The sequence below is a fragment of the Eucyclogobius newberryi genome, unplaced genomic scaffold (genome assembly GCF_026437365.1).
Source record: "Eucyclogobius newberryi isolate DKJ021-1_F unplaced genomic scaffold, fEucNew1.0.hap1 SCAF_10, whole genome shotgun sequence".
Lineage (NCBI taxonomy): Eukaryota > Metazoa > Chordata > Actinopteri > Gobiiformes > Gobiidae > Eucyclogobius > Eucyclogobius newberryi.
In genome coordinates, this window is record NW_027315724.1 from 7593790 (window position 1) to 7619757 (window position 25968).

Below are 25968 nucleotides of genomic sequence, written 5' to 3' on the forward strand. Positions count from 1 at the left end.
CCTAAACATCTACGAGACGGTCTATCTGTGCAGATAGTCACACTGGACAATGTCAGTGTAGCCTGCAGTTCTACTGTAAGAAACCTTGGAGTCTTATTTGACCAGGAGCTCTCATTTAAAGCTCATATAAATCAAGCTTGTAAAACAGCCTATTTCCATTGAAATCGCTTATGGTCAGACCAGTTAGGAACAGAAATATAAACCCACAGCTTTAGCTATGCTGCCCTAGGAGCAACTGTGCTGGGGGAAGTATGGCAGCTTGAGCACTATCCTCTTCTTCTGACTACTTATTCTTTCAAAAATATTTATTTTTAAATTCCACTTGCAAACTGTTCACTGCCTTCTTTTTCTTTTTCTCACTCCTGAGGACCTGTGGACCCAGCTGCCCCTCTCCTGATGAAGTGGTCTCTGCCCCGTATGGACGGTCCCTCCTCTGCCTGAAGAGTTGGTCCAGCTCGCCTCGGACGGTCCCTCATCTGCCTGTTGGGTAGCTACACCTCTGACCATGGGGTCCAGCTCGCCTTGGACGATCCCTCATCTGCCTGAAGAGTGGGTCCAGTCTCCCTCGCGTCCGTCTGTGAGAGTCAGATCTCTCCTTCACTCTGGAACTCCTCCAGGTTTCTAGTTTTCCCTGGCCGAGAAGGAGGGTCTAAGGACAGAGGACTCTGGGACATCGTCCCTCGCCACCACAGACATTGTCTGACTCCTTCGCCACCACAGACATTGTTGATTCATTTCTCACTGTGGCCCTCAGAGGCAACCGTTGTGATTTTGGGCCTTACAAAAATAAATTGAATTGAATTTAATTGAATGAGTCACTCACTGTCTGACTGGAAATTCCCTCACTCTTATCATTCTGTAGAATCTTAAATGAAAGAGAAACCAATGGGTTGTGTGTGTATTTATGTTGCGCCCTCTAAGAGAGTGCACCAGACCAGATGAGATGTATGACAACACTGTTCTCCGCTCTGTGATGCCGCCCGTCCAGGGTGTGGAGTTCATTTTGGGAGCCGTGGGGAACGGCTTTGCTTTATGGATCTTCTGCTTCCACCTGAAGCCCTGGAAGAGCAGCACCGTCCTGCTCTTCAGCCTGGCCCTGGTCAACGCCCTGCTCCTTGTGACTTTACCATTTCGAATCAGTTATTACATCTCCAACCTCGATTGGAAATTTGGAAACACTTTTTGCAGCATCTGTCAGTTCCTTGTGGGTATAAATCGCTGTGGGAATAAAGTATTTCCCGTAACTATTGCCTTGGACAGATACATGCGTGTGGTTCATCCTCATCACCCTGTTAACTCCATGAGAGTCTCCAGAGCTGCATGTGCGGCTGCTGTTCTCTGGCTCCTCACAGTTGTGATGAGTGGAGTCCTCACACCGGACAAAAAAAAACAGGGCTACTGCGGAGACTTCAGCAGCCAGTGTGAGCGGAACAAGTCCTGGCACAGACTGGGATTTCAGGTGGTGTTCTGGGTGTCTTTCCTGGTGATTCTATTTTGTACTTTGAGTATCAACCAACGCCTGCGAAGAAGACGGATCGCTCAACAGACCCAGGTTAAAAATGCCCTGTTGGCCATGAAAGCTATAGTCGTTCTCTTTGTCGTTTGCTTTCTCCCAAGTAAAATCACTCAGCTCGTGATTTGGGTAAAGGCGAGCAGCATGGCAACCACGGACCAAAGAACAGCCTGTGCTGAAATGGGATTCTTGACAATAGCGTACTCTCTTACCATGTCGTTGGTCTACCTGGACAGTGTGATTGCTCCAGTGCTCTACTTCTCCAGCTCCGACTTCAGGAGCAGTTTGAGGGGTGCTTTGGGTCTGCAGCCATCCTTGGATTCAGCTGAACCCGAAGAAGAATCTGTGTCCGGCCCTAATGATGCATAGAAAATGATTGGAATATTCTTGCCACTGCCTCATTGTTCATAAATATTGGACTGAGATTAATGAGGCCATGCAAATTGCCTTTTACGTCGACATTCACTTTGACTGTAAAACTATGTATCTAGGACATAAAACTTCAATAATGGAAATGTTTGATGGATACAATTTACTTTCAGCTGCAGCAAAAAAAGGAATGAGAAAGAAATGGGTGACCTGGACAGAGCCGACTGGATTGGACTGAAATTACTTTGGACATTCATAAACGTTTTCATTAGACTACTCAATCATTGTTTTTGTATCATTGTATAGTTCTGTTTGTCTTATGTTTGATGAAAATAAAAATAGAATCAAACTGGCCTTAAACTGGCTGAATCTATGTGTTTTATAACTTTAAAAACTCTAGCAATAGAACAAAAAAAACATGTTAATTATGTGAGTATCATAAAATTAAAGTCCTCACCAAACAGTGCTTTATTAGAGAGCTCAAAATGAGATGAAAATACACAAAAACTTGGTATCCCTCTGTACTGTTTTCCATAAAATTCTTGACTAAAATGAGTCCTATTTCAAACTGAAGCTGTTCCTGAACCTATGGAGTACAAACAATAGTCTGGACTCTGTGAAGCTGAGACGTTGATGTCTGATTTACTCTAGATATATAAGTAATAAAAAGCTCTGCCCAGAGGAAAAAAGCAGATTTCCAATCCCGCCTAGATTGTCTTTGGTAAATTTATGAAGAAATAAAGCTGCTGTTGGAGGTTTGGACTGACGGATTGAACCTTTGTTTGGTTTTGGCAATTATTTTCTCAAGGCTGAAGATAATTTCACCACAAATTAGTTTTAGGGACATTTTAGGCAATAAGATAAAAAGAACTCCTACACTCCTAAGTCCTATAATGTTTGTATTTTATTTTAAGGTAATTTCATGTGTGTTTGGAATACAAACTGGTCCTGATTCATATCAGAATGTTTGATATGACTGAAAAAAAGTGGGTTACAGCTTTCTTTTAATATTTGACTTGGTACTAGATATTCGTATCAGATGGTGGGGCAAAATTGAATACATTTGGGGGAAAAAAATCTAATTACATAATTCTTAGAATGTGGCTAGACAGCGGTCATGTTTTATGTGTACTGTATTTGAATGTCTCTATGTGGCTGTTTATTCTCCCTAAATTCTCCCACAAAACCTGAGAGACCAGGGGCATGTTTGATCCTGTCTCTGGAACACACCACAATAAACAAACAAAATCGCAGTTATCACACCTTTTTGGCATACTCAGCCTGTAAGTAATAATAAAAAGAAAAATGTACATGATAGGGTTTTTCTATGATGATTTCCCACAAACGCTGGCAAACTTATCTGGGATCTAAATATAGACTAAAATATATATATATATATTTTTTTTTCCTATTTTGGATGTTTTTATTACACTGAAAAAGCAGCTTGCATCTCCACAGACCTGACTCGTACTTGGCCTGGAGGAGAAATGCTTATCCCTTTGGCTATATATTCCTAAGTGTGGCATAAACTTATCTATCTCCATGGAGAATGTTCCAGAAGTACAGGTTTCATGTTTTATCCCAGTTACATATTGTTGGCTTAACAAACTTCTCTGCATTTGTTTGCAGAAAGCGCGCAGATATGGGAACAAATCAATCTAAAAGTGATGTGTCCATCCTGTCATCCTGCAATGTCAAATAAATATGGGAAGCAGTGTCTGGAATGCCTGCCAATGTGGTCAGATAAATTTGGATTTTGTTTTTATTTAGTTAATTTTATTGTATTTCTGTTTCTGTAATTTCTTTGTGATTTGAATGCATTTTTCCTGCTGCGTGAAGCACTTTGAATTGCCTTGTGTATGAAATGTGCTCTACAAATAAACTTGCCTTGCCATTTTAAACAAATCGGTTGACAATGATAACATGCATATGGACTGGGTAAATCAGGGGTGTCCAAACTTTTTTCACTGAGGGCCGCATTTTGAAACTTATACGGAGCAGAGGGCCACAAACAAGCCGACAATGTCAAATTTGTGAGTGTATCATTCGAAGTTTTACACAGTTTGGATGCACCTCCACTCCTATTATAAGACTTGGAACATTCATATTAGGTTGTTATAACATCAAAATGCTTGAATTTTTTCCATTTTACTGTGAAAAGCACTACTTTTTGTTGTTTGGGTCAACTTAGCAGGAAGCCTGAGGGCCAACAATAATTGCTCTGAGGGCCGCATTTGGCCCTCGGGCCGTAGTTTGGACATGCCTGGGGTAAATGAATGAATGGATCGCTCTACTTCCATGTATGCGCCGGCTTCTTCATAGTAATAGACCCATGCATGCCTCTTATCTTCCCCCGGGGCTGGAGCCTGGAGCCGGGCTGTAGCGAAAGGTGGAGGAGGGGTGTGTGGATGCCGCCGCCGCCGCTGCCGCGCGCTCCCTCCGTGACGCGAGCCTGACGCAGTCCGCCTCCATCAGCTGCAGAGCACGGATAGCCCCGACACAAACACCGCCTAGAGACCACCACCGAGCCAGGCCCCCGACACCGACAGCCGCGGAAACATGTAGATCTACCGCACAGCTCGACATACATCCACACAGCAGGGCGACAGGGGACGCCGGTAAGTCCGCCATCGGAAAGGAATCGCCACGTAAATCTGAAGACAGCTGCCGTGACTTTGACGCCGCCGCCGCTGTTTGGGGAGCAGCTAGCAAGCCTCGAGCTAACTGTAGCCTAGCTAACGTGACGACGCCTGTGATGATGGCAGCCCGTTATCTGCAGCTGCACGGCTCTATGACAAAATCGTGACATTGACTTTCAAATGACGGATAGGAAATGCTATTGCAAATGCTACTTTTTGATATTTTTGTTTCGTCGCCCACCATTTTACGTGAAACAACCCGTGCTTGTTGCTAGCGTTGGCATCTATCAATGGCTAAGCTTTGCGATAGTCGCCCACAACGCTCATTTAATGCAATAACCTAACGATTAAACGCTGAAGTAGGGTTAAAAGAACTTTGAGGAATGCGTTGGCCATATGTCAGACCTGCAGATTGAATGTAAATAAGAGTTAATGCAGATTGTAAATGGTCGTATTCCTTTTCACCAATGGCCCTCGCACATTCCACAGACATTCCACTGGTGTCTTGACCATTAGCATAAAAGCTAACATGCTAAGAGGCTAAACTACTCATCCACAACTGTTAATATTAATCTTTATATCATGAGAAACAAACTAAGCTAATTCAGTCTACATTTATTATCAGACATGCACTGTTGATGGGAAACATGTCAGCCTATACAAGATGTGCTAATATTTACATTGTGCTCTTTCTGTAGGAGTTTCTTGCAAATGAAATCAGTGTAAAACAAGATTATTGCCAAGACAAATAGATTAAGTCGAGTAGTCAGATTTGTACAAACAGAATTACAGTTGCCATCATGTTTAATCGGGCTGCAAAGATTGTTCAAGTAATCGTGTCTATTCAACTAGAAAAATAAAGATATATATTTTCTAAATAACGAAGATTGATGAAAATAAATGAATAGTGTAAAAAAGTAATAATCAGATTTTCATTAATAATACACTTAATTCTATATTTAGAAGTCGCCCGCCACCACATCTCTACTTGATAATGTATTTAAAGTCTCAATGGACACTAGAAATAATCAACAGAATCAACAAACCCCTTTTAGTTTTAGATCAAACTTATTCACTACTAGCTTAGCATTAAATTTAATGAAAAAATAAATTTAAAAATCCATGCCTATTTTAAGCACTTTTCAAGTCACCCAAAGAGTTTACATTGCATTATATTAATTTTCTCTACACGACTAGACTGATGGACGGAATAGTCTAATCTGCAGCATTGGCCCCTTCGATCAGTCACTCACACATTCAGGCAGTGTTGGCATGCTAAGATGCTAAACTACTCATCCTGAAATGTGATCATATACTTACAGGAAAAGCAAACCATTACCATGGTTGATTCAGTGTGCATGGCAGCCTATGTAAGATGTAGGGCTGCCGTCGACTAAAGGAATTCTTGTTCAACTAACGACTTGTCCATCTATTATTCGACTCAAACGGGGGTGACGAGTTGTGCTGGCAAAATCTCTCAAAACTGTAAAACTCTAATATAAAATAATATAATATAATCAAATTAGATACTACAATAGTAATTAAATATGTTCTTTTTGGTCAAGGTTTTAAACATTAGACTTTAATTGTCAACACAGAATAATACTTTCTTTATTAGGCATTCTGGGTTTATTCTAGTTCTGGTAAAGCTCAAAATCATTCTAAAACTGTTGAGGAAAGTTCACATTTTGTCCTTATTTTTATTTGTTCAAATCACTATCTAGTTCTGATACCAGTTTTAATATCTGATTTTCTATTATTTTGAAACCTCTTTATGATTATCTTTATGATTAAAGCAGGTGTTTTATCATAAGCGCACTGTGACAATCACAGTTTACACACTTCACCTGCAAACGTTTTTACAGAAAACAATGTATTTAGTTGTAAAACTACATATTAAATTATATTAAACAAAAAAACAATTCACTACCTAATCCAAACAAACTGTCTATGCTTTCTCATGTCTGCTGTGATCCACATAGAAAAAATTAGTCAATACAGAATTTGACTAAGACTCCATTGACCTGATTAATTGACAAAAGACTTACAGATCGAGCAGAATGTGCGGTTTTGTAATAGTTTATCAGTAAACCATAATAACCATTAGATAATAAGGTTATTACTCATTATAACCTTTCCGAATTTATCAAGAAATTACAATAGAATTAACAATAAATAAACATTTAGCTTAGCTTGAGCTAGAAGTGGTCAATAGTAGGGCTGTAGTCGACTAAAGACATGCCCTGTCTATTGCAAAACTGGCAAAAGCTCAAAAGTGCATGCAAAAACAACTATTTAGAGAAAAAAGGTCCCTAATAAAGGTTAAATGTCAAAAGAAGATTAAACTCATGAATCACTCAAATCTCACTCCATATTAGAAATCCTTATCACCGTAGTATTAATAATATTTAGTTGGCTAATAGAAATGGTTGACTAAAACATAGTTGATTGATTAATCAACTGTTCAACTAAAGGCCGACGGCCCTAGTCAGTATTATATATTGAATGAATGAATGTTGTTGCAGAAGTTGGTGTTGAGTGGTCTAAGCAGCAGCACATATGCCAGGTTCTGTGCTTGGTTCTCAGCCTCATGAGATTGTTTCCGGCTTTGATTGTTTATTTAGTGTCCAAATGAATGATTCATTTTAAGCATCATTAATTTTAAGCAGTGTTTGCCTCACCACTTGATGGCCCTTATTACCTGCCAATAACACTTAAATGACCATTCAGTGCAAGCTAAGTTTTTGTTTACTGTGCTGTATGCAAGATTTGTGTCGTTTCACAAAACCATCTGAAAGTTTCTATCTGTTCCCTCCTTCTTCAGAGCCGTTACAAGGTCAGGAGCCATGGGGGGCCACGACGACGAAGACATGCCTTACGTTGTGGGCAAACAGAAGCAGGACGAGGAGCTGAAGAACAAGCTGTGGTGCGAGCAGGAGCCCACCGCCAACAACACCAAGTGGCTCAAGGAGGGACAGAACCAGCTGAGGAAGGTGACGGAGAACCAGCACGACCAGGACCACAACTGCAACATCAGCCACGACAACGGCAACAGCACTCAGGACGAGCAGCAGGGCAACGAGGAGCAGAGCAAGTCCCCCAAGAAGACTCTGATGCCCGTTCTCAACCAGGAGGAATCCAAGAACATCCTGAACGAGGCGCTGGTGGAGGTGGGACATGTGTGGAGAAATGTGCAATATTGAGTATATCATCAGTTAGGGGTGTACAATATACTAATTATTAACTTTCACTTAACTACCAAGCAGTTTTGGGCAGTATGAAGCGGATTAATGCAGTGTGAATGTGTTTCCGGCAAAAATAAGAAGCAAAAACAGCAGACAAGAATAATAATTTCTCACTAAACGCTGTCTTGTCTTTCCATTAATGTCAAATTTAAAGCTGTACTGGCATCTTAGCAAAACAAAGCTAGCATTTGAAATAGATTGTTGAATATGGTGACTAAATTCTAGACAATATTTTCAAATAAAATGAAATACTGCTTTTTGACATTTTGAGTCAATAATGCAGCTGTCTCTGTTATAAAATAAAATATGTTTTTGAGTCTTTATAGTCAAGATAACATTAGAATTGTCAAAATAGGTTTGTTTCTCACGTTTTCATTATGCCTACCTCCAGGCGCTGGTCATCGACTCCCTGGACATCACAGAGAAGGAGGACAAGACGGAGGAGGATGTTCAGGAGAAGGACTCTCAGAGTGGAGGGGGCAGCAGAGGAGAGAAGGAGCCGGAGGGCCAGGAGGCAGAGGAGGCCCAGACGGAGCCCAGCGCAGAGGAGCACAGGGAGGGCAGCGTGAGCGGGAAGAGCGCCTGCCTGCTCTTCTCCAACATGAACGAGACGCCCGTGGAGGAGGAGACCAGCTGGACCCCTCTGTGCCAGGACAACCCCACGGACGCCACCACGCCCAACGGCAACAGAGGTCTGGGCTCACGGTCAACTCTGTGAATGCGTTTGTGAAATCCACCCTGGAGGTGAAAGTGAAGTGGAACAGCATGTGATTTCAAGGAGAAGTTAGGACTAGCTTCAGAATATCCCCAATGATAAAGCCCCGGTTCAGGTTCTGTGGTCTAGTCCCGGTTCAGGTTCTGTGGTCTAGTCCCTGTTCAGGATCTGTGGTCTAGTCCCTGTTCAGGTTCTGTGGTCTAGTCCCTGTTCAGGTTCTGTGGTCTAGTCCCGGTTCAGGTTCTTTGGTCTAGTCCCGGTTCAGGTTCTGCGTTCTGTGGTCTAGTCCCGGTTCAGGTTCTGCGTTCTGTGGTCTAGTCCCGGTTCAGGTTCTTTGGTTCAGTCCCGGTTCAGGTTCTTTGGTTCAGTCCCGGTTCTTTGGTTCAGTCCCGGTTCAGGTTCTGTGGTCTAGTCCCGGTTCAGGTTATGTGGTCTAGTCCATAGGTTCTGTGGTCTAGTCCCGGTTCAGGTTCTGTTTAGTCTGTTTAGTCATTTAATTTTGTCAACTGGCCCCCTGGAAAGTATACTTGACCAGCCCTGGTGTAGAGGATGTATCCCCTATGTATTTAAAGCAAAGACCCAAACTCCTTCTTTATTCACAAACTCCTCTCTTTGGAATGATCAGAGCTGATGATAACGGCTAAACTAGAGGGAAAATGAACGCGTTCATGAACTTTTGTTCAATGAACGCGTTCAGGCCCAACACTACAATTTTGGTGAACGTGAACTGAACGTACTGCTTTACTGCTGACGAACGATAATATGAACACGTTCATTCTTTTTAATTTCGTTCAATAAGGTGTCAAATTTCTAGAAACTTCCAGGCGAAAAACACACCGTTATGTTGCCCAATCAGAGCCTGGCAAGTGTGAGAGCTCCGAAGTTGTAGATGCCGATAGCCCTATTGCAGACAGATAGAGATTTTGCGCGGCGCATGCGCATCAAAACAAAAATCAGCATGGACGCGACAGCAACAGAGCAGCAAGAGTCGCCCTACGACCAGTTACGCAAGTTTTATGATAAGGTCGGTGAGAATGGGAACAATCATTTCTGTGCAAACTTTGCCTCTGGGAAAGTCTGTCCCTTCAATGTGAATGTAAATCCTGGGTAAAGGATTCAAAATTGGATGAAGATGAAATCTGACACATAGTTTCAGCATTAAACTAATACAATAATTGCTGCCTGTGGTTGTATTTGGGCTGTGGAAATAATTTAGAAACATTATTGCATAATATTGCAGTGAACTTTCCCAACACTGAAATACTGCACTGTCCTGAAAGCTGTTTGGATGAACATATGAGGAAATGCCTAATGTCCTGGAAAGTTCTGTGGTCAAGGATGTTTTTATATCAATAACTGAATCATTTGGAGTTTTGACTCTAAACACTTTTAATGCCCCAGTTCTCTCCACACACTTTAGAACCTGAGCCATCGATGGAAGAGCTGCAGTAGAGTGTGACTGTTGTGTGTTCTGGGGTGTGTGTGTGTCTGAGTGTGTAACTGATGTGTGTTCTGTTGTGTGTAACTGATGTGTGTTCTGTTGTGTGTAACTGATGTGTGTTCTGTTGTGTGTGTAACTGATGTGTGTTCTGCTGTGTGTCTCCTGCAGAATCCTTCTGGGACTCCAGTGCGTTTGAGACAGACACAGAGCTGCCCTCGGGGTGGATGCGAGTGCGGGACACCTCAGGCACATACTACTGGCACATCCCCACAGGGACCACCCAGTGGGACCCTCCCTCCGCCCTGGGAACGGTCTCAGACTGTCTGCTGTCCTCCAGCATGTCCCTGGAGACCACGCCTGTGGAAGAGCCTGAGGTGAGACAAGCTCACACAGCGCACACACACACAGCGCACACAGAGCACACGCACACAGAGCACACACACACACACACATAAACACACACACACATAAACACACACACACATAAACACACACATAAACACACACACACATATAAACACACACACATACACACACACACACACATACACACACACACACACACACACACACACACACACACACACACACACATACATACATACATACATACATACATACATACATACATACACACACACACATAAACACACACACACACATAAACACACACACACATATAAACACACACACACACACACACATACACACACACACACACACATACACACACACATAAACACACACACACATAAACACACACACACATAAACACACACACACATATAAACACACACACATACAAACACAAACACAAACACACACACACATACACACACACACACATAAACACATACACACACACACACACACACACATACACACACACACATAAACACACACACACATATAAACACACATACACACACACACACACATACACACACACATACACACACACATAAACACACACACACACACACACACACACATAAACACACACACACATACACACACACACACACACACATAAACACACACACACATAAACACACACAGAAGTTGGTGTCAGAGTTGTTCGATCCTCACTTGTGTCTCGTCTTTCAGGATTCTTGGAGCCATCTTTCCAACACAGAGGAAACTGCTCAGGGCGGAGAACTTTGGAAGGTCTGTTCATAGAATGTTCTCTAGAACATATTGCTCAGTAACATCCACACAAGATTATTAAAATGATATGTAAACTGTAGCTGTTAGTGATGTACTCTTTTTGTATCATCTCAATAACTATATTCAGATGATATTTGAGTCAGTTATGTGCTAAAAAGTGCCTTTTAAATGTCTTTAAATGTTGAGTTCCCTCATTTGGAGATTACATTAGATATTTCTGTTTCTTTTTGGGGTTATCTTTAATAGTTTTATTTATTGATTATATACTGAATATTCTAATGTTCCACATATCCAAAACAACAATCTCCCACCTTTTATTAAAGAGCAGAAACATCCGCTTTCTTTCTGATTATGGTCCTTCTGTTTACTCACATCAGGGGTTGTAGTTTATATCATTTCAATAATCTGACTACTCCAGAGATCAGATCATTATTAGGTGTTTGATGTGCATGGAAACACAGCCAGAAGAAAGAAAATATTCAAAAACGACCAGGACAAAGGCTAAAGCTGGTCTAAAATGAGCTCTGAATGATTTAGCTTCATTGATCGGTTATTGATTATTAATAAATATGAGGTTCAGTTTTATTTGTTTGTTTTTCTACAGGAAGGAGAGGTTGCACCAGACCCCAGCCTGAAGGAGTTTGAAGGAGCAACATTACGCTATGCATCCATTAACCTCAAGTACGCCATCTACAAGAAATATGACCTTTTTTTGGGTCATAGTTTCAATTGTTGAACCTTTTTTCCATGTTGTCATAGTTACAACAGCTCCCAGGGTGAGAATGAAGAAAGACTTGCTCCCCTCTCTTCTGGTGTCGAAGTAAAGGTAAATTACTTTTCCTAAATGATTGGCAATGCTGATTATTCAAGGTGAATTTTGACAATTCCAAATGAAACGTTTAACGAAGTGGTAATGGCACAAATTGACTTGTATCTAGTTTGAGTTTTGCTCTGGACAGAAACGGCTGATGCTATGTTTTCAATGTTTTCTTTTACCGTTAGTTGGAACTCTTTTTACTGTACCAGTCATAATTAGTCCACCGTGCAATGCAGCAACAGGTCTTTTAACTGTGCACAACGTGGTCGAGAGAAAACCCTGAGGAACGCACTGTTCAGTTCAGAATATGAAGAAAGAACTAGTTATTTCAGAGTCACATTGTAAAGTCGCTAACGTTAGCCGCTCGGCTTAACTTGAACTGGTAAAAGATCGACGGTTTCTCATTTGAGGCAAAAACCACCAACATGAAATCCAAGTTAAATAAACCATGTGATTAATTTTGTATTACAAGTAAGGAAAATTAAACATGCTAGTTAACCACACAAACTTTAGCTCTTCAACGCTGTCTTCCAGAGATCATAAGATTTAAGATCTCTGTGGGTTTTGTCTCTCGTTTACAAAGGGTTTAAGACACTAAAATCCTGTAGTGTGTTCCAACCTTTAGACGACTCGCAGTATATGTCAACATGTTAAATAGGAGGTGTGAGCCCCGTTTCTTGTCCTGTGCGCAGTGTTTCGCCGTGCGCTCGCTGGGCTGGGTGGAGATGTCCGAGGAGGATCTGACTCCAGGCAAAAGCAGCGTGGCTGTAAACAACTGCATCCGCCAGCTTTCCTACCACAAGAACAACATCCACGACACGGCCGGCATCTGGGGAGAGGTAGCTCTGAGCAACCACCGCACTGTACACGCCCTTTACGTGTCTCCTGCACTTCTAAAGCGGCTCTGTTGTCTTTATAACCAGGGAAAGACATCGACAGTTACTTTACAACAGTTGGCCCACTAATAATACAATTTATAATGCACAAAAAAAAGGAAACACGGGGTTATCAAATTGAATACTGTGATATAAAAAGTAGTGAGACATCAGTTAAAAGTTGGTTTGATATAATTATGTATTTAGAAATCACCTGCAACATATTTATAGAGTTTAGTTTGTTAGTCCTGATGCTACTTCATAACAAATCTCTGAAAATGTAAAGGTGATACTTTAAAAAGACAGACGTTTTGGGGTTTTGATCCTTATCTACTGCAGATGAGTCGCTGACACTTACCGTCAGTGTAAACTTACCACAACAAACTTTTGTGGGCATTTATATTTTAGCTTTCTCATCCACAGCTGCTCTCAAAGCTTTCAAGAGCACGTACTTTGTGTCTGATCCTACAATACAGCACCTGGACAGTAGGAAATGAGGCTAACATCAGGTCTGCCAGTCAGCTAATAAAGGTTTTTAGAATTGCCACAAGCTATAATGGTGGTTTCATGCGTAATGTAGCTCCCGGCGATGTTTCTGTGAGTCCTCTGCTTCCTCTTGATGGCGCTAGTCCATATGTGGTGACGGGGGCTTTGGGGATGTTATTGAAGAATAATCCTTTCTTTTTAGACTTGTTGAATACTAATAGAGCGACTGCGCTGGTTTACAGGACAAAAGCATAATTGTAGCTTCTCTAAGAAATGCCATTTAGCTGTCCTCTGCCTTGTAGTGAAGAAAATGAATTACTGTGTCACTATTCTGACTGTGGTTAGTCCTGCTTTCAAATGACCGTTGAATCAACGCCGCACAAGAAATAATTGTGATTTTCTGGCCAATACTTCAATAAGATTCGTAATATATGTTTTAAGTAGGATTCTGTTCTGTGCAGATTGTAAACAGGAGCTTTTACATTTGAGAGAAGAAATATGAACATGTTTGTAGAGTTATGACTCTATTGTGGTGTATTGTGCAGGTCCGTTTTACAGCCCAATACCTACTGTCACTGTTACATGTTTTATTACGTTCAGATGTGTTTTGAAGCCTACTTCTGTGTGTTTGAACCAGGGCAAAGACATGCTGATGGTGCTGGAGAACGACACCATGAAGCTGATCGACCCTCTGGGGCAGACGCTGCTCCACGCTCAGCCCATCGGGAGCATCCGCGTGTGGGGCGTGGGCAGGGACAACGGCAGGTACGACCCAACACGCCTGGACCATCTGAGGTCCATTGACCAGGGTTCAGCCACGTTTTCAATAAGAAAACAAAAAAAGCCCCAAAAAAATAGGCAACCCGTTAAATGTTGTGTCGCCTCTGAACGAGCGCTAATGAGATGCATACTTTTAATAGCATGTTTTACACCGATAACGGCTATAAAACATTAACAGCTTGTATTTCAGACAATTTTAGGTCTATTATTGTGAAATGGAACAGATGAGGAGCTAAAACTCACCTTTTTTATGATGTGAAAGTGGCTCTCATGAGCTTTTTATTCATGAGTGAAAGAATATCAATAACACGAGCATTTACAAACATTTATCACTTGGTTATAGAAAATAGTAGTAAGCATGTATAAGGACTCTTTCAAATATTTTAGACATGGTTTAGTAAATGCACATATTTTCTATTAATGGCTTCATAACATAAGGGATTTAATGCCGTCAACAAATGTAATTAAACACTTATTAATGACTCTTTATAAATCATTTACTAAGTGTTACCATAAACACAAAAAAGTGTTTGGTGTCTGTAATATGACGCGCTTACTTCATTGTGACTGCTGCCCTCTGCTGGTGTTTGCTAATAACTACAGGCAGATAAAGAGTCATGAGTCTAATGTTCTCTAACCTCCGCTTTTCTCTTTCATGCTGCTCTTTCACGGCGCACAGGGAAAGGTATATTTCAGCCTGCATGTTCCTCTTTTAACCTCAAACGTGCTGTGTGCAGTGGGAGACAATGATCAATGTTTGTGTTGAATAATGACGTGGTTTCTTGTCTTCGCGCAGAGACTTTGCTTACGTGGCCAGAGACATCCTGACTCAGGTCCTAAAGTGCCACGTGTTCCGCTGCGACACTCCGGCCAAAAACATCGCCACCAGTTTACACGAGATGTGCTCAAAGGTACTGGAGAACGAGAGCTTCCACAGAGATTACATGTCAAAGAGACGCTTTTAAATGTTTTTAAACGCCAACTTTCTGAATCCTGGAATTGAGTTTAAGCTGGAAAATGAGTTTGTCCTCAGAATATCATAAAAAAGGGAAAAATCAAGGTGGTTCTGTCAAATGAGAACTACTTGGATACATGTGAGTGATATCAGAGTCTGGTTTAAACATTTCACTTTTTTATGTTACATTATTTGTTTGGATAATAGGAGATTATTATATACTGTCAGTTTGGAGGCTTTACTGATGCTCACTGAAATGTTGACCTCATTTTAATTTTATCTACAGGTTTATTAGATATTTACAACAAATTATAATTTTAGCGAAGCTCTTTTATTTATTATTATTATTGCTTATTTATTTAATTCCGTGACATATAATACATAATCCGTGACATACAGAATAAATATAATGCAAAGGAGCAGAAAGAATATTTAATTTTGTATTTATTTGCCCCTTTTTCAGCTTAAAATATTACACTTCATGTCGATTTAAATAACACACCTTATTTCAATGCAAACACAGATATGATTTCATCCTATTTCATACTTCCTTAATGTGGTAGTATTTTGAATATATTTCTTAAACCCATTATTATTCTCTATTATTTGATTTCTTTCTTCCATAATCCAACTCTTTTCACAGCAATACTTTGTACCATTGCTTTGGTTCTGAATCAGGTTTTTTTTGTCTGTTCCTTTTAGATTGACTCTTAAAACTTTTTTTTTTTAATACATTACTTTGAGTACCGGTACTTTCAAGTTTGACAAATAAGGGGTTGAATGGATCTCTGGAATCAAGGCCATTTTCTGTCAAATATTAGTTGTATGTTTAAATTTCTGCATGATAGCTCAAATATGAGAGGATTATTGAGTTTTATAATGTTAATTCAGCAAGGACTTTATGCAACACGACAATGGTGATAATTATTCTACTCTACAATTATTCTACTCTACAGCAGTCATGCAAAAGGGCCCAAGTTTAATCAACTAGTAAAAGTACTGTATGTGTTTCTGTAATATTTGTATAACCTTTAGTTTCATACAGATGAATTTACCCATATAGTACTTGCATCCTTTAGATTCCAGTACGTTTTCTTATTGTTGAAGGAATATTACACATTTGTTTGTCATTGAGGTGTTGTGTCCTAAATATATTTATATGTTGTGTGTTTTCAGATCCTGCTTGAGAGGAAGGCCAGGCCTGGGAGCAGAATGTTCGCTGATCTGAACAAGCCTTTGGGAATCCCTGAAGGTAACGGCTCTTAAACATGAGCGGGAGCTGTGCGGGGAGCTGGGAGCTGTGCGGGGAGCTGGGAGCTGTGCGGGGAGCCGGGAGCTGTGCGGGGAGCCGGGAGCTGTGCGGGGAGCCGGGAGCTGTGCGGGGAGCCGGGAGCTGTGCGGGGAGCCGGGAGCTGTGCGGGGAGCCGGGAGCTGTGCGGGGAGCCGGGAGCTGTGCGGGGAGCCGGGAGCTGTGCGGGGAGCCGGGAGCTGTGCCGGGAGCCGGGAGCTGTGCCGGGAGCCGGGAGCTGTGCCGGGAGCCGGGAGCTGTGCCGGGAGCCGTGCGGGGAGCCGGGAGCTGTGCCGGGAGCCGTGCGGGGAGCCGGGAGCTGTGCCGGGAGCCGTGCGGGGAGCCGGGAGCGGGGAGCTGAGCGGGGTAGTATCAGTAATGTTGGGCTGGACCATAGGACAGTAGCGGTTGCAGGGCTGTATCCAGGACTTATCTCAGGCTGCATTCTGTTCACAGTTTAGTTTTCCAGAAAAGGTGTTACACCTCAAAAGTATGTGGTGTCATGTTACTACTGTTGTCCTCATAAAGTTTGTTCAAGAGCTAATGGCACTAAGCAGCGCTAACACAGAGCTAAACTGGACTGGAGCTGCTTTAAACGTCACTGTGACGTTAAAACAATGCACAATTATTACCATTATTATGAGTATTATTTTGTCTTACGCTAGCTGTTTTTATTTTATCTTTATATATTTTTTCCCCTCCATTCCTTATTAAGAAATGAGAGGTTCTGTCTATAGGAGTTTTTGTTTATAAGAGTTCTTCTATTAATAGTGTTTTTTTTAAGTTCTGTCCTTTTCCTCAGTATCTACCTGCATTGCAACAACAAAATTTCCCCATGTGTGAACAATAAAGGAATATCTTATCTTAATTAAAACCTAATGTCTACAAGTCAGGCTAGTTCAGAAGATACGCCCATATTTTATTCAAATTAATACATTTTGACCAATAAAATCGGCAAACTAAATATGGGTCAAACCAACACAGAGTTAATGGACTTAATGTTCGATAGATTAACAAATGCACAATGATATTTTGAGACTCAATACATTTGTGCATGACAAATATAATGTGGATTGTTATATTTTCTGTAATCAAGCGGCCCTGTGGTGGTAGAGGATGTGAGAGTATTGGTATAATAAGAAGTAGTAGTAGTAATGTAATACTTATGCCATGTGTGTCCTAACAGAGTTCCCCGCTCCCAAGAATGAGCTGTTCCAGCGCTTCCACGTCTTCTATCTGGGATGTGAAGTCGTGTCCAAACCAGTCGGTATGAAAACCTTTAACATTCACTTTCACTCAGAAGATGTGTGAGGTCAGGTCACATATTGAAGATTGCACATTGCAAAAGAAAAAGCACATCGGTAGCACCCACAGGTCAGCGATGGACAAATCATCAGCGACAGTTTGGTTTTTCCACAGGGAAGAGGAACAAGAGGAAGTAAATCAAATATTTGATTCCCTAAAAATTACATTCCAGCACAGTAAACCAATAAATCCTGTTTTTAGTATGTGACTTGAAAGTAACAATGATCAAACATAAAAGCATTCAGTGTTTTATAGGGCTGGGTAAAAAAAATCGATTTAATCGCTTTTGGATCGATGTCATTAAAATTTTGCAATATCGATTCATAAGGCATGAGATCGATTTTTCCCTGTGAAGTTAACCCCAGTAGTCTTGTGCGTGGTGCAGCAGTGGCGCGTTTACGTGCGCCTGTCAAGTGTGCAATACGCAGGTAAAACTGGGCTCAGCGAGCCGTCCCAACTCAAGTCTGACGTCTGGAACCATTTTGGATTTAAAACAACAAAGGACAGAGAGCCGGATAAAACCAAAGTGGTTTGCCAAATCTGCGAAGTGGAGGACAGTTAATGTTGAAATACTACAAACCTCACTTGACCCGGTATCACACTACGCTAACGTTAGCTTCCCACAACAAGCCGTCCGGCAAAACAAATGAAACTGAGGGAATCACTAACATGACCAGACGATTCTCCGCTGGTCATAAAGATAACAGAGGCCATCGCAACTTTTGCCTGCAAAGATTTACGCTCGTACTCGGTCGTGCAAAACGAACGCTTCAAGCGGCTTGTTCATGCGCTAGATCCACACTACGTTATGGTGCAACGTAAACATCTGACAGAAAGCTATCCCGTGTGTGTGTGAAAATACGCCATCCTAACAACAATGTCGAATCTGCAGAGAGTCGGCATAACACTTGGACATCACTTTCAACGCATTCGTATCTGACAGTGACCTGATGAGCCACACCGCTAATAATATGGTCTGCAGAGCCGCGGCACGAGGCCGAAACTGCCATGTTATTTTCTGCCGGCCGCGTGCCGCGGCTCCTGCGCCGGGTTAAGGTTAGGGTCAGGGTTAAGGTTCAGGTTAAGGTTAGGGTTAGGGTTAGGGTTAAGGTTAGGGTTAGGGTTAGCGTTCCTGAAACTGCTCGGCCATTTGACCGCGCCGCAGCTCTGCAGCCACGGCCTAATAATATAGCTAATATGTTGACGGGGGCCACAGGAGTGGGGGGCTGACCAGCAAAGGCCCAGCAGTCGTGACGGACAACGCTGCAAATAATGGTTAGTGCAGTAGAGATAATGCAGCTGATGCACGTTGGACCCACAGAACTTAGCCCCACAAGCTTTTGAGACTTGAGACAGTTTTGTTTACAGCTGAAGAACTGTCCAATTTACAAGTTTGCACTTAAAACCTGTTTATGGTGAAAAGAAAAAATAAAGTACATTTGCATTTAGTAACACAATTGAGCCATTTTCATTATTTAGGAGCAGATTGAATTGAATCGAATCAAATCGTGATTAATCGATTTCAGGACGTTATGAATCGAAATCGAATCGATTTAGGAAATTGGCCATGATACCCAGCCCTAGTGTTTTATACTTTCAACTAATTTAGTAATGGTCCGGGTGTATGTTTTGTGGTGTTCCAGGAGTGGACGTGATCAACGATGCTTTAGAGGCAGCCATGAACAAAGAGCGGAGTGAATGGACCCCAGTGTCAGTGAATGTGGCCCCGGCTACGCTCACCATCCTGAAGAGACAGGTAACACTCACTGCTGCTGCTCCGAGTGCACCACACTGTCTCTAACCACACTGTCCTGTCTCTAACCACACTGTCCTGTCTCTAACCACACTGTCCTGTCTCTAACCACACTGTCCTGTCTCTAACCACACTGTCCTGTCTCTAACCACACTGTCCTGTCTCTAACCACACTGTCCTGTCTCTAACCACACTGTCCTGTCTCTAACCACACTGTCCTGTCTCTAACCACACTGTCCTGTCTCTAACCACACTGTCCTGTCTCTAACCACACTGTCCTGTCTCTAACCACACTGTCCTGTCTCTAACCACACTGTCCTGTCTCTAACCACACTGTCCTGTCTCTAACCACACTGTCCTGTCTCTAATCACACTGTCCTGTCTCTAACCACACTGTCCTGTCTCTAACCACACTGTCTCTAACCACACTGTCCTGTCTCTAACCACACTGTCCTGTCTCTAACCACACTGTCCTGTCTCTAACCACACTGTCCTGTCGTCTCTAACCACACTGTCCTGTCGTCTCTAACCACACTGTCCTGTCGTCTCTAACCACACTGTCCTGTCGTCTCTAACCACACTGTCCTGTCGTCTCTAACCACACTGTCCTGTCGTCTCTAACCACACTGTCCTGTCTCCTCTAACCACACTGTCCTGTCGTCTCTAACCACACTGTCCTGTCGTCTCTAACCACACTGTCCTGTCGTCTCTAACCACACTGTCCTGTCTCTAACCACATTGTCCTGTCTCTATCCACACTGTCCTGTGTGCAGAGCGAAGAGGTCCTGGCAGAGTGCCGCGTGCGCTTCCTCTCCTTCATGGGCGTCGGCAAAGACGTGCACGCTTTTGCTTTCATCATGGCCGAGGGACCCAGCGATTTCGCCTGCCACATGTTCTGGTGTGAGCCCAATGCGGCCAGTCTGAGTGAGGCTGTGCAGGCGGCCTGTATGGTAAGTGTAACACCGGCCTGTGTGGTGAGTGTAACACCGGCCTGTGTGATGAGTGTAACACCGGCCTGTATGGTAAGTGTAACACCGGCCTGTGTGGTGAGTGTAACACCGGCCTGTGTGGTGAGTGTAACACCGGCCTGTGTGGTGAGTGTAACACCGGCCTGTGTGGTGAGTGTAACACCGGCCTGTGTGATGAGTGTAACACCGGCCTGTGTGGCGAGTGTAACACCGGCCTGTGTGGTGAGTGTAACACCGGCCTGTGTGGCGAGTGTAACACCGGCCTGTGTGGTGAGTGTAACACCGGCCTGTGTGGCGAGTGTAACACCGGCCTGTGTGGCGAGTGTAACACCGGCCTGTGTGATGAGTGTAACACCGGCCTGTATGGTAAGTGTAACACCGGCCTGTGTGGTGAGTGTAACACCGGCCTGTGTGGCGAGTGTAACACCGGCCTGTGTGGCGAGTGTAACACCGGCCTGTGTGGCGAGTGTAACACCGGCCTGTGTGGCGAGTGTAACACCGGCCTGTGTGGCGAGTGTAACACCGGCCTGTGTGGCGAGTGTAACACCGGCCTGTGTGGCGAGTGTAACACCGGCCTGTGTGGTGAGTGTAACACCGGCCTGTGTGGCGAGTGTAACACCGGCCTGTGTGGCGAGTGTAACACCGGCCTGTGTGGCGAGTGTAACACCGGCCTGTGTGGCGAGTGTAACACCGGCCTGTGTGGCGAGTGTAACACCGGCCTGTGTGGTGAGTGTAACACCGGCCTGTGTGGTGAGTGTAACACCGGCCTGTGTGGTGAGTGTAACACCGGCCTGTGTGGTGAGTGTAACACCGGCCTGTGTGATGAGTGTAACACCGGCCTGACGACGACGAGTGTTAGAGAATGCTTCCTGGAGGATGGGCTGAAACAGTGCAAGTTGCGCAGAATCAATGCAAAGAAACGAATACACAATCAAAGAAACTATACACAACTTCTGTGTACTTAGAAAACACGGTTGAGTTGTAGAGGAAGAAAAACATTATTTAGAACACCACTTAAAGTGAATGCCAAAAAGCAATTTTTTTTTTTTTTTTTTTGCTATTTCAATACTATTCACTGTGCACATTGAAGATGTTTGAGGATGCTTTCTCTACTCTTCTTTTCCCAGCTGCGTTACCAGAAATGCCTGGACGCGCGCCCGCCCAGCCTGGCCTCATGCCTGCCCACTCCCCCGGCCGACTCTGTGGCTCGGAGGGTCCGGAAGGGCGTCCAGAGTCTGCTGGGCAGCTTCAAGAGCTACAGGTCGGGCTCCCAGTCCCCATGAGGCCCACCCAGAGGAACATCTCCAGGTTTACCCCCCTCTGACCCCTCTGACCACTCTGCACGGCTGAACAATATTGGAAACACAGATCCTAAAATGGCAATAAACATGTCATGATTTGAGATATTCAACCCTTTGGCTTATTCAAATCAATTGTTAATTCAGAGCGCAAACGACAAACATCCTGATTTGCAGTATTGTCCAGCCTCGTCCAGTGAAAACCCGTCACCAACAACTTTGTGCTGCCATTTTCCAAGTCTTTTCTTTCCTGCACCAGTTTGAATGTTGGACATGGATGTGTAGTCCTGATAGTCCTCTCATTTGCACCACGACGTTACTGTAACTCCTTTTCTACGAAGGTCCAGTCTAGCATTACCGTTACCATAGCAGCGCCTTCCCCTCACTCTGATTGTAACTACGGCCTCACGTCTGTGCCACGTTTATCATTGTAGTTTTGTCTTCCAATAAACTCGCTACGTTGACATGAAAAGTTACTCTGAACTGAAACAAGCGGAAGAATCGCAGTTTGTGGCGTAGCGGGTCAAAAATAAGTGACCGCCCCATGAAACTCTGAATGTTTGATTCTATCCCGGCCTTAATGCCACCGCCAGCCCGTTCAGAGTACACTCCACTCAGAAGTACTCTCGCTCTGATCATGGAAACGCAGCGAGTGATGCGTCTGACGAGTGCGACCCTGGGCACATGGAGTTAAAATTCATCTTTTTTTGATACGTTTACGTGGCACAATACATATTTTAAGGTTTTCTGTGCAAGTTAAATGATTAATTCACTTAACTTAACTTGTAACTCCTACAAGCTATATCAAATGATCCGACTGTGTGATTCAAAATGCTTTACATGATCTGAAGACATCATAAAACATTTAAAACAATCCTTTCTTCTCGGAGCATAAGGTCGTTTTAACTCCTCGTGCTCAGCGCCCGAGTGCCATCATTTGCGCATGAACATTTTGCAAGTTCAATGCCTGTGTGTGCAATAACGCCCATGTTTTCATCTCCTCTCCGTTTTTCTAAATGTCAGCCTGACCCGGTGGGATTTGGGGGCGGGTCAAAGACGACGGTCAGGTCGTGTAAAAAAACGATTGTGAAACGTCCGCTCACTTTCCACAGGTAGTGTAGACGATCACTACTCGCCGCATGTTTGAGAAGTAGAGCTTAGGAGCCATCACGTGCAGAATAGTTTCATTTTGGTGAGAAAAGACTTGAATTGTGTACAGGAGCGGGCGATATAGCAACAGTAATATTAGTATGTGAGTGAATATATAAGTTACATGTGGAATTGGTCTTCAGTAGAGAAAAGCCACTCTTCTACATTCTATGATCTAACACTACGGCCTGGGGGCCAAACGCGGCCGTCATACATTTTTTCTTGGTCCTCAGTGAATTGGCGCTTTTAATCCTACATTTTTTGCACATTTCACATTTTCTACAATTTCTTCTCTAACATTTAGGTGTAAGACAGCGCTGAGCCAATAAAATTCACCGTCTGTGTTTAAATATGCACCCGTGGTCTCAAATGATCCATCACCATTTCAAATGTGTGGTGGATATCTCGGTTGCTCTATCGCCTTCCCCCCCTGACTGCGTCTCGTGTTCATAGGCATGTTACTTCTCAATGTTGATGTTTGTCCAACTATATCTGTAGATTTTAGACTGAAATAGTGACTGAACAGACAGCAGGTAAATGTGGATATATGGGAAATAATATTAACTTTTTCAATTGTTTTAAAGTGTGTGGACCCACTCCAGTTTAATGTATTTTTTATTCTCTCCGCACACTCAAATGTACACTATTAAGATGGTTCTTTTTTTGCATTAGCTGCTTAGATTTTACTTTTGATAAAGATGACACTACATATTGAAGTTTATCTGTAAGTGAGTGACTAAATGTATGTAGCACAATAGTAGTCTTTGTGAAAGAGGCAGCTGGGAAGAGGCTCCACGTTAAGCAACTAAAGGTTAAAGGTCACATCAGCCACGTTTCCACTGGTCTACTTTGCTTTGCTGGATTGTTACGGTCCCTAAAGTGTCTCCACTGTCTTAAATGAACTTTATCGGGCCCTTTGAGTCATCAGATGTTTGTTGTTTATGGACGCACTGCACTCACATATTTCCATCTGACATAAACTCAGTGCATTACATAAAGAGGTGAAAACACGGTGTAGAACCGCAGGGACGAGATATAAATGCAGAAAAAGTTGCTTACTGGATGCTTAGCTTTAGCCAGGTCTCACAGCGCCATAAATTGGAATTACTGAACAACATTTTGTAAATTGATCCTGATGATCAAAGTATAATATGATTTAGATTATATTCATAAAACATTGGTTATGTTTGGAGGGTCAGGGCCAGTAGAAACGTGGCTCATTTGCACCTTTTTAAAAACAACTCACAAATGAAAAGCAAAGCATTTATTTAGAAAGATAAAGTGTGTGACTTGTGTGTGTTGTACTGAAACTTTGTCTAGAAGTTGTTTTCTGAATGCATTAAGCCTCATTTTCAAATACAACCATTGTGTTATATTTTAGAGGAACATGTCCCGCCCCAGCTGCCTCTGAAGTCCTGTGGACACGAGTGGGACGTCTGACTCCTGTGTCACTTTGTGCTTCTGTTCTGTGTGCAACACTAAGGGTCCCACTTTAGCAGATTAATTTATTTCTCTTCATGTAAATGAGGTGTACAAAATATATGTATATAAAAGTCACCGCACAATAAATGTCGACATATCCTAACACTACTACGTGTTTCTTTTGTTATTTATTGATTGTTTAATTCATTGGACCTGTGTTATGTTTTCTTGTCCTTAAAGGAGCTGTAACTGACTTCCATCCTGTAATAAGTCTGTCTTTGCCCTGCACAGATATACACCTTATTGTGCCCCGCCCACTTTTACTTCTGACTGCTACTGACCCGAACCTCCGGTCATGCGGGAGTTGTATTCAAATCTATGGAGAACTAGAGAAAAGTCTTTATATTCAATAATAATAATAAGTACATTGATTTGTGTGAAATGTTCTAGTGCACCAACAAGTCAACACTGTACCTTTTCTCTGAGCGTCTTAGACTGTACAGTTGCCTGGCAACCATATGCAAACACACACACGGAAGGAGGGATATCATCGTTAAAAGCGGTGTTTCTGGCAACTTCCGGAATAAGGTGAACGTAGATCTCCAGCATGGGTCTGTTAAAAATGGTCTCCAGGCATAGGTCACTTCCTGTGCCACCAGACCGTCCCCGCCCCCTTGGTGGGAGATATAAATTGTAATTTTTGCTCAAAAATGCAACTAAATGTGGATACTGGTGACACAGCCACCATGGACGGAGAAGTTGGTGAATATTTTAATTCAGGCGTAAAGTGTCAAACAAATTACCTGGGGATTGAATTAGATGTCAGGATACAACACTTGTGTGTGGGGCTTTTTAACAAAAGGATCCTGATAAGCTTTAAACGGACAGCTCTCGACCGTATTCCTCGCAGTTTTTTCTTTAGAATATCATCATTATGAATATCATATTAAAATATTAAGATAAGATAAGATAAGATATTCCTTTATTGTCCCACATGGGGAAATTTCATTGGTGCAACGCAGGTAGATACAGAGGTAGATACAGCTTCCCCATCCTGCGTCGTCAGTTTCAATATTTAGTTTAGAGAAAAACAATAACATTTGTATCTCCCGCCTGTTAACACTGTTTGTTTTCCCCCAAAAGGGGGCGTGGCTGTAGTGCTAGCCTAAAAGTACCTGAATGGCTGGAGACATCTATAAGAAGTCCAGTTTGCAGTGTGCCAAAAGCCATGTGGGACACAGCAAACATGTGGAAAAAGGTGCTCTGAAATGTGTGGCCTAAAAGTGTGGTGTAAAACGGGTCACATGACTGAACACGACATCCCACTGTCAAACATGGTGAACATGGTGGTGCAGCATCATGCTTTTCCTCAACAGGGACAGAGAAGATGGAACATGCAGACTCTCTTGGAAGAAAACCTGTTGCCATCTGCAAAAGACTTGAGACTGGGGCGGAGCTTGACCTTCAGCAGGACAACGACCCTGAACATAAAGCCAGAGCTACAATGGAATGGTTTCAAATAAAACATGTTCATGTGTTAGAATGGCCCAGTCAAAGTCCAGACCTAAAGCCAATCGAGAGTCTGTGGCAAGATCTGAACACTGCTGTTCACAAACGCTCTCCATCGGATCTGACTGAGCCTGAGCTGTTTTGCAAATTAAAATGAGCCAAAATGTCAGTGTGTAGGTGAGCAGAGCTTTAGAGCCACACCCCAAGAGGCTTCAGCTGGAACTGCAGAGAAAGAAGGGCCTATAAAGTATTGACTCAGGGCCTGAATACTCTT

General features: G+C 42.8%; 2 protein-coding genes across 3 annotated transcripts; both read left to right on the forward strand.

Annotated features, from left to right (window-relative positions):
* Window positions 1-961: 961 nt before the first annotated feature.
* On the forward strand, window positions 962-1882 carry LOC140372385 (hydroxycarboxylic acid receptor 2-like). The gene has a single exon (XM_072459477.1). It carries the CDS (start codon window positions 974-976, stop codon window positions 1880-1882), a length of 909 nt encoding a protein of 302 aa, XP_072315578.1. The 5' UTR covers window positions 962-973.
* Window positions 1883-4250: 2368 nt separating this feature from the next.
* apbb1 (amyloid beta (A4) precursor protein-binding, family B, member 1 (Fe65)) lies at window positions 4251-24353 on the forward strand. 2 transcript variants are annotated; one of them, XM_072460352.1, is made up of 15 exons: window positions 4251-4500; window positions 7346-7691; window positions 8158-8458; window positions 10091-10296; window positions 11030-11089; window positions 11694-11770; window positions 11849-11915; window positions 12599-12745; window positions 13905-14032; window positions 14844-14993; window positions 16211-16254; window positions 17477-17557; window positions 19239-19351; window positions 20122-20298; window positions 21444-24353. In XM_072460352.1, the coding sequence occupies exons 2-15, from the start codon at window positions 7368-7370 to the stop codon at window positions 21597-21599; spliced, it is 2031 nt and encodes a 676-aa protein (XP_072316453.1). In that variant the 5' UTR covers window positions 4251-4500; window positions 7346-7367; the 3' UTR covers window positions 21600-24353. The 2 variants fall into 2 exon arrangements, with proteins under 2 accessions (XP_072316453.1, XP_072316462.1); XM_072460361.1 differs by having other exon boundaries at window positions 14844-14958; window positions 16179-16254.
* The last annotated feature ends 1615 nt before the right edge of the window (window positions 24354-25968 follow it).